The sequence below is a fragment of the Arachis duranensis genome, chromosome 10 (genome assembly GCF_000817695.3).
Source record: "Arachis duranensis cultivar V14167 chromosome 10, aradu.V14167.gnm2.J7QH, whole genome shotgun sequence".
Classification (NCBI taxonomy): domain Eukaryota; kingdom Viridiplantae; phylum Streptophyta; class Magnoliopsida; order Fabales; family Fabaceae; genus Arachis; species Arachis duranensis.
Genome location: NC_029781.3, coordinates 105,482,607 through 105,491,912, shown reverse-complemented (window position 1 = coordinate 105,491,912; position 9,306 = coordinate 105,482,607). Strand labels below are relative to the sequence as shown.

General features: G+C 35.5%; 3 protein-coding genes across 3 annotated transcripts in view; 2 read left to right on the top strand and 1 right to left on the bottom strand.

The window, feature by feature from the left end:
- Positions 1-695: 695 nt before the first annotated feature.
- On the top strand, positions 696-5,527 carry LOC107471969 (histone-lysine N-methyltransferase family member SUVH9-like). The gene is made up of 2 exons (XM_016091532.3): positions 696-3,124; positions 4,796-5,527. The coding sequence occupies exon 1, from the start codon at positions 901-903 to the stop codon at positions 3,058-3,060; it is 2,160 nt and encodes a 719-aa protein (XP_015947018.1). The 5' UTR covers positions 696-900; the 3' UTR covers positions 3,061-3,124; positions 4,796-5,527.
- Positions 5,528-6,869: 1,342 nt separating this feature from the next.
- On the bottom strand, positions 6,870-8,835 carry LOC107471606 (B3 domain-containing protein At3g18960-like). Its single transcript, XM_016091102.3, has 2 exons — positions 8,684-8,835; positions 6,870-7,058 (listed from the first exon to the last, which is right to left on the bottom strand). The coding sequence occupies exons 1-2, from the start codon at positions 8,780-8,782 to the stop codon at positions 6,870-6,872; spliced, it is 288 nt and encodes a 95-aa protein (XP_015946588.1). The 5' UTR covers positions 8,783-8,835.
- Positions 6,958-9,306, top strand: part of LOC107471605 (B3 domain-containing transcription factor VRN1) — a 6,183-nt gene continuing 3,834 nt past the window's right edge. The window contains exon 1 of the mRNA XM_052255494.1: positions 6,958-7,324. Within this exon, the coding sequence (XP_052111454.1) occupies positions 7,310-7,324 (15 nt within the window). The 5' untranslated portion in view covers positions 6,958-7,309. The remainder of the gene's footprint in view (positions 7,325-9,306) is intronic.

The following is a 9,306-nucleotide window of genomic DNA, read 5'->3' as shown; positions in this document are numbered from 1 at the left end:
GCAAAAAAATAAAATAAACTAGAAAATTCTATATTTATAAAAGCGTGTTGAAAATAATTAATTTACGACGATTTTAATAGTTTATCTTTAAAAAAATTATTTCTCACATGCGAAAACTTATATGTAGTTATTTTTATGTAAAATTAATAATTAGACATTGTTAAATAATAATTTCGTGAACGAACTTAAATTGGTCGGAGAATCAATTTATTCGTCTGCTTAAATAAGTGTTGAAGATCAAATCTCATTTTATATACATAATTTATTGACTAACGACCAACTCTTAAATGAATTTTAGACCAAAGAAATTATGGATAAAAATTTATAATTAACTTCATATAAAGTTAATGGCGAAGACCAGTAGACTTCACGTGAAGTTAATAGTTAAAAAATGTTAGATAAAAATTTTGTTAAATCAATCAAATTATCTAACAAGTCTCAATTATCAATTTTATATGAAATCGACTGAATTTAAATTCCTACCAAAATTAATAATTAATAACTGATAATAATTTAATTAAACTTGACAAATTATTTAACGATTTTTAACCATTAATTTTATATGAAATTAACTCCACCCGAATCTCTACTGGAATTATGATATGAGTTTTCTGCTTTCTGAGTGGAGTTGTAGTTTCAGCAACTACTATTTAAGTATTTAGAAACCAAGAGATACCACAGACAAAGGCATATAGACCAACCGAACTTCAAATTTCAAAGTTCAGACCTCTCTTCATTACAAGAGAAAAATCAGTGTCTGTGTCTTCTTTTTCTTCCTCTTGTTGTTCTTCAATGTTCCCATTCTAAACCATTTCTTTTATTACATAACCGCTTTCTTTCTCTATCTCTCTCTCTCTGCCTGTTTTCTTTCCATGTACCAATAAATAAATAAGAATCAAAATGGAATCTGTTACCTCAGCCCAGAACACCAACCAACCCAAGGAAACACCGTTCCCACTATTCCCACCTGGAATCCCAATCCCTACGACAACCATAGAAAAAGCCGTAACGGCCACCACCACCGCCACCGCCACCAACGTTCCAACGCCGTTTCTCATAATACCCAAACACGAACCCGTTGAAGAATGCACCACCCCCATCCCTACCTCTAACAATCAAGACGTCAAACCTATATTCCCAAATGCCCCTCGCCGCGAAACCCTACCTGCACCTGTAACTGCACCTGCAACTGCACCTCATTCAGCCACCTCCTGCGACCCAAGCGACAACGCAAATGGCCTATACGAAGAGTTCAACCGAGTCTCTCAGCTCTTCCGTACCGCTTTCGCCGAGCAGCAGCAGCACCAGCTTCGAGCATCTCAGCAAATGGATTCCTCAAACGACCTCGTTTTGGACCCTAATTCGGGGGCAATTGTTCCTGTGCCTCCTCCGCAGGAATACGGGGGTCATTGGAATGGAAACGACGCCGCCGGGTACGAGGGTTCTGCTTCGTCTAGCGGGGGGAACATGACGCTGGCGAAGAGGAACAGGCTGAAGGAGCTTGTGAGGGTAAAAGATCTGAGTCTGAAGGACCAGCGGCATTACCGAGAAGTGGTGAGAAGGACGAGGTTGATCTATGACTCACTTCGGGTGCTGGCGACGGCGGAGGAGGAGAGGAGGATGATGCTGACTGATTGGAGGAAGGCCAGAGGGGACCTTAGGGCATCGACTTTGATGAAAACTTGCGGCCTTTGGCTTAACCGCGACAAGAGGATCGTCGGCGCCATCCCTGGGGTTTTTGTTGGGGATGTGTTCTTATACAGGATGGAATTATGTGTTGTCGGCCTTCACGGGCAGACGCAGGCCGGAATTGATTATCTTCCGGCGAGTATGAGCTCCAATGGTGAGCCAATTGCCACCAGTGTCATTGTTTCTGGTGGCTATGAGGATGATATGGATGATGGTGATGTTATCATTTACTCTGGTCATGGGGGACAGGACAAGCATTCTAGGCAGGTGTTTCATCAGAAGTTGGAAGGAGGGAATTTGGCATTGGAGAGGAGTATGCATTATGGGATTGAGGTGAGGGTTATTCGGGGATTGCGGTACGACGGAACTGCCACTGCTGCCAGTAAGGTTTATGTTTATGATGGTTTGTATAGGATTATGGATTGCTGGTTTGATGTTGGGAAGTCTGGTTTCGGTGTTTATAAGTATAAGCTGTTTAGGGTTGATGGGCAGGCTAAGATGGGTAGTGCTGTTCTTAAGGAGGCTTGTATGCTTAGGAAGGATCCATTGTGTTTTAAGCCTGTGTGTTGTTTGTCTCTTGATATTTCGCATAGGAGGGAGAATGTTGCGATTCGGCTTTTTAACGACATTGATAAGAGTAATGAACCGCTTTGTTATGAGTATCTTCCGAAGACTAATTTTCCGCCTATTGTGTTTCATCAGACTGGGAACGCTATGGGTTGTGAGTGTGTGGATGGTTGTGTTGAAGGCTGCTTTTGCGCTATGAAAAATGGAGGTGAGTTTCCTTATAATCAGAGTGGGATTTTGTTGAGAGGGAAGCCTATAATATTTGAATGTGGCCCCTTTTGCCGATGTCCTCCGCATTGTCGGAACCGTGTCGCACAGAAGGGGTTGAAAAGTAGGTTGGAAGTGTTTAGGTCTAGGGAAACTGGCTGGGGAGTTAGATCCTTGGACCTTATACAAGCTGGTGCTTTTATATGCGAATATACGGGTGTTATCCTGACCAGGCAGCAAGCACAAATTTTGACCATGAATGGTGATGCATTGATATATCCTAATCGGTTTACTGATAGGTGGGCAGAATGGGGGGATATATCTCTAATAAATTCCAATTATGTTCGCCCATCATTTCCGTCGATACCTCCTTTAGATTTTGCTTTGGATGTGTCAAGATTGAGGAATGTAGCCTGCTACATGAGTCATAGTACATCTCCGAATGTGTTGGTTCAGTTTGTTCTGTATGATCACAATAATTTAATGTTCCCTCACCTTATGCTATTTGCAATGGAGAGCATCCCGCCGATGAGAGAGCTCAGCCTTGATTACGGGGTGACTGATGACTGGACAGGCAAGCTCGCTATATGTAACTGATTGATATTGAAAGTTTCATGCACCTGTTAACATGCTGAAGCTGAGTTTTTGGAAATGCTCAGAGGTATAGCCAAGTTCTTTCATTTCACTCATGTGATTTCATGTTGTTTTCAACTTCTTTGCACCCCCCTTTGTCCAATTCCCGGTGTAAACTCTGTTAACAATAGTAGGTAGTTTACAGGCAGATTATATTATTCATTGTAAACTACTGCATATTGTGGTCTTTTGAATATGCAGATGTACTTTGGATGATGGAAAGTTTAATATTTAATAGAATGGTTCATGATTGATATCTTTGTCTTAATATTTTATATGGTGCTTATTTGCTTTTATCAAAGTAGAAGTTTCCAATATCCGAACACGTGTAAGAGGAAAATTCCCTGAAAGGACCATGTGCTATACTGCTAATAAAGGCCACATTGGATATCCAACTAGGTTTATCAAGGTGGAAGGTTGTGTTAACAAAGGAGTTACTATCTAAAAGTAAAATTTGCAAACAAACACATCAAAAGGACTCAATAAACAAAATCCTAGTTTTATGTGGTACTTCCTTCTATAAGGAAAAGAATCTTTATTTAGATAACAAAATGAATAGTAGAAATACATTATAGGTTTTCTTAAAGTTGAGAGATTATAGATATATCTTTGTTTTGCTTTTGTATAGAGGAACTTTTATTGTCTTTCTTCTATTATCATTCTCCTCGTCTTAATGAAACTCTTCTTTTATAAAAAGAAGAATGATATATAGTAATGATGTACTAATCATGAGCCTTCGCTGGAACTATATTAATAATTCTATTCTATTTCTATTACTGAAGTATGAAATACTTATATTTCTATTAATATTGGGGTGTGATCGGATTTGGAAATGGAATTGCTAGTATAGGGCATCAATAAAGTTACTTAAATGAAAACAGAAAGCAGATCATGGCAAAGGGTAAATATACTATGATTAATTTGGAAAGTACTGACTGCTCAATCATGACGAAATGTGTATTCTACTCACATGCTTTCTGACACAAGCATGGTGGAATGTACTACTGGGAATGTTGTTTGTTTGTTAGCAAATATCCCAATATCAGATCTTTGCATACTTCTATTATTTTTGTTCATTCATTTTCTGGACGTTTGAACATGTATTCCATGGATTCTTTAGCTGATTTTACTAGCCAATTTGAGTGTACAAAATTATGTTTTATTAACTTGTGTGCGTATAAGATTTGTATGCATGCATGCCATTATTGCTGGTTAAGAACTTAAGATTATTGTCTTTGTATCAATGAAAGATACGATCAACATTTTTCACACATAATATTGATGCGCACTATTGTACACTAATTGATTCATTTGCTTGCTGTCAGCGGCATCTTCAAACTTGAAATTAACTAAAAGATTACAAGCTGTGAGACTTGTATTTTTCACTACACCCTTTGGCCCTTTGTGAGCAGTTGATTTTAGGTGCTGTAGGTAGCAGCTTTGTGCTATGCTCTTGATGTTACATGGGAATATTTTAAGACATTTTCTTCTAAAACCCAGAGGTTTACTAGAATCATAGTTGTCTTTTAAGAGCAGTGTGTTTATTATTTGAGTTGAACTGTTTTTTAAATTTTAAATTTTCTAATTATTCTGAGTTAAATTTTGCCATAGTTTTGCAACCACAGCTAATATTTAGGTATGGTGATTTGTGCCGATACGAGTTTGCAGAATTTGAACTTGATCTAGCTTTGGGTTTCAGGTTTCAATCTCACCATGGTACAAGGAACTGTAGAATTGGTTGCCTGCAAATCTGTGACAACAACAACATGATGCCTGCTGTATTTTGTTGCTTTATCTAACTCATTGGCAAGTGCTTGGTGTCTATGCAATGAGCAAGATCATGAAGTCGACTTCCTTATGATCGCAAAGTCTTCTGTTGTAATGTTTTATTCTCTTTTTTTTATCTTCTTGTTGATGCTTTTTCTTTGTTCATTCCTTCTCTTGGGCAGAGCAGTTTCACACCTCAATCCCCATTTTTTGTGCAAGTCTTGCAGCTGTACTCCACTCTTTTTTGGGTACTTACTTGAGCAAGTTGCGCAGCTGTATTTGTCTGCTTTGTTTTTTGGGTACTTGTAAATAATGCAAGCTCCAAAGCCTGTACAGGGATGATAATAGCAGTTTAGAGTTATAGATGAATATCATGCAGCATTTTGATTGGTTAAATTAGGCATATGGTTATGTAAAGGAATGATCACTTTTGCTGCTTATGACCTTTGTATTTTATGATCAAATCTGTAGTCTATGCATCAGGAGTTGATCATTTGATGAAATGATCATGTTTGTTGTAGCTTGGATGGTACATTATATTGTTGCAGAACCCTGCTACTGGGAAAACTGATTTGCACTTTTGTATGATCAGGATAATTCTTATTTATGTACAGCAATAGTGGGACATGTTCTTGAGCATGTTTCCGTAGTTCAGTTCTAATGACATTTTAGCTGCCTTTATTTGCTATAGTTATGATTTCAGAACCTCGTTCTGCTATTTATAAACTTACTTTACTATAAGGTTAAGAGAGTTTTATTACACAGGAAAAAATGGAGAAGGGAAAGAAGTTAAAAAAAAAAGTAGTCCTAGTTCCTTTTTAAATTTCATTTCTTGCCTTTTAAAGATCACTCTAACAAAATCAATATTATATTTTCTCAATAGATAATCTCTCTCTCAATTTGTGAAGTACTACTTTTAAGTTTTAATACGAAGTATATCTATTACAATCAAATTTTTATCAAATTAGAAGTGATATTATCAAGTGACAATATTTTTTTTCATATTATTTTCCTCTTAAAAAAAAGTTCACACTTGTAATTTCTTTCAAGAAATAAATTAGCTAGTATTATGGATTTTAATCCATTTTCCTCCAAACAACCAATTCCAAATTTTTAAAATTAAAAGATATTTGTACTTATATAATACTAAATAATGTTCATCATGCTGATAAAATTATCAAAAATAATGTTATATTGGATGAATTTTTATGAAAAAAAAACTTTTTAAGTGGTATTTTTTTAAAAAAATATTTTATATTTGAATATCTCATATATAAATATTTCTTTTATTTAATAATTATGTTCGAGTATAACAATATAAAGATACTTATTTATTTATTTATTATATTAAATTTTAACTTAAAAAGATCTTTAAAAAAGATGTAAATGATAGCTTCTAAATATTTATAAATTTTTTTTAATATTTTTATTTCTACTACTAAAATTTTATCAATAACACTAAAATAAAATGGGTTATTTTACTTAAAAGATATTTTAAATTCCCAAACTAGCATAGTTAGACACTTTAATTAACGAGAAAAATGAAGACGCTGATCATGCAAGAAACATGCTTACAAGTTACAGGCTTCCCATGTGAAGAGTTTTTGAATTTTGAGACTATAATCCTGAAGAAAAGGACCGCATTGCATGCAAGTCATGGATGCTGGCGTGTTGCACGTCATAGATACTTATAATAAGCCATATTTTCATTAACAAAGTTGACAACCATTATTGATGAGAGAAGGTGAATTGAATTGCATTCCAACTTTACAAAGTAACTGAAATTACTGTCTTATCCTTCTGTTTCTTCATAAATTGTGTTCTCAATTCTTACCAGAGTGACACAGTGCTTGTGACTCTGACTGTCACTGCATCTCAGTGACTCTGACTGTTCATTCAAGATCCCAGCCAAGTTACCATCATTGATGAGGTCCTTGGAAGGATACTCTATTTCAAGGCAACTCATGTCAAATATTTGTACTTCAATTTTGGAAGTTCCATTGAACTCAAACCACATACAAATGGCCATTTTCAAGAGAGTAATATGCAGCAAACTCTCTCCAGCCCTTTTCAAACTGAATCTCACCATCTTTATTAGTCCAAACTATTTTCCATTCAGTGTCATCTGCAGGCTTCAGATACACTGGATTCGGAAAACCATTACCATATTTCTTACTAAACTTGTTTGGTAGCTTCTGCATGCCAATGAAACAGTTCTTGGTTAACCATAACTAACTTTTCCCTCCTTTCCTAACAGCAGCTTTGCTGATTCAGCAACTGTTCTAACTAATTAACCAACTAACTAACTAATCCATGGAACTGTTGTCTGTGTGAGTGTCAGCTACAACAATAACATCTATGGCTTCCTCTACCTTCCAACAGAACCACCATTCTCCTTTAACTGTGATCCTTTTCTTCAAGATTGTTCTCACAGAAAGGCTTCAGCATGGAACTCTTGTGGGTGAGAATTTTCTTCACTTTTATATCCTCTTTTCTTCAATATTATTTAATTCATACCAATTTTCTTTTCCTTTGCCTCTTTCTTTCCTTGTGATTTTTCCTGAGGTAACAGAAAACACATGCAGCATAGCATGCTTATGAGTTTTGATTCTTATTATGCTTACAAACACCCGTTCACCAAATCTTTTTTTTTTTTTTGCTGTTTTTTTAATAACTTTTTGTCATTTTCCTTCACATCTCTTTCACGCTTCCATCTCCATCCTATTTTACCTCATCTCCTAACAGTTTTAGGAATTCTTTTTTCTTCACCTTTCATCCACCACCACTCTGTCCTTAGATTCTTTGTAGGATATCATTTCCTCAACTTTTACTTAACGTGAAAACCCATGATGAATGTCCTATATTGTGTTGTTAAATTCTCTCTCGAAATAATTTTACAATTAATGCAAAATTTTCGGTCGACTCTCTTCAATAAGAAGAAGTCGATTTGAGATGTTCGTCTCCCTTTTTAAAACATGTATTTACGATGAAGTCAAAAATTGAGAAAAAGTCTAAAATAGTTTTATCTCTGGTATTGATCACCCCGAAACCATGGGCTCCGTGAATATTTTTATACCTAGTCATTTCTCTTTCAACATGGCCATTTAAATCTCCTCCTAACCAATTAGCTTTGCTGATTCAGCAACTGCTCTAACCAATTAACTAACTAACTAACTAACTAATCAATGGAACTATTGTTTGTAAGCATAATAAATTAATAACAATCAAAACTCAGAAGCATGCTATGCTGCATGTGTTTTCTGTTACCTCAGGAACAATCACGGTAGGGGTAGCAAAACGGGTTGAATCCGTCGGGTCGATCCGCTAAACCCGCTAAAAAGGCGGGTCGGACCAGGATTTGGAGCCCGCTAAATTTAAAAAATTCGTCAAACCCGCACCGCCAAATTGGCGGATTTTGGCGGCGTGGGGTGAGCCGGTCCGCCGGGCTGAATATTTTTATTCTTTTTTTATTAAATAAAATAGTGATTACTATTATAAAAATAATTATAGAATTTTCAAACACTTTTTTATTCTTCTTTTAGTTATTAATTTTATTTATTTTATTTTACAATTTTGTATATTTAAAGCCAAGCGGGTTAACCCGCTGATCCGCCAATCCGCCATAAAGTGGGGCGGCTAACATTTTGAACATATCTTAGTTGGCGGGACGAGTTGGCCCATCTCATTTATAAAACGGGTCTAGACGAGGTGGGGCGGATTGGAGCGGGCCGGCCCACTTTGCACCCGAAAAGAAAATTGGTATGAATTAAATAATATTTTAAGAAAAGAGGATATGAAAGTGAAGAAAATGTTCGCTCACAAGAATTCCATTTTGAAGGCTTTCTGTGAGAACAATCATGAAGAAACTGATCACAGTTGAAGGAGAATGGTGATTGTGTTGGAAGCTAGAGGAAGCCATGGATGTTGTTGTTGTAAGTGTAACTAACACACACACACAGAGTCACAGTCAGAGTCACAAGCAGTGTGTCACTCTGGTAAGAACTAAGAACACAATTTATGAAAAAGCAGAAGGGTAAGACCGTAATTTCATTTACTTTGTAAAGTTGGAATGCAATTAAATTCACCTTCTCTCATCAATAAAATTAGAAGTGATATTATCAAGTGACAATATTTTTTTTCATATTATTTTCCTCTTAAAAAAAATTAACACTAGTAAATGCTTTCAAGAAATAAATTAGTATATATTACGGATTTTTTTCCTTTGAAAAATCCTTTAAAATAATCCATTTTCCTCCAAACTCCCAATTCCAAAATTTTAAAACTAAAAGATATTTGTACTTATATAATACTAATAATGTTCATGGTGCTGATAAAATTACCAAAAATAATGTTATATTGGATGAACTTTTAGGGAAAAAATAAATTTTCAAGTGGTATTTTTTTAATTTTTTTTAAAAATAAAAAAATATTTTATGTATAGAT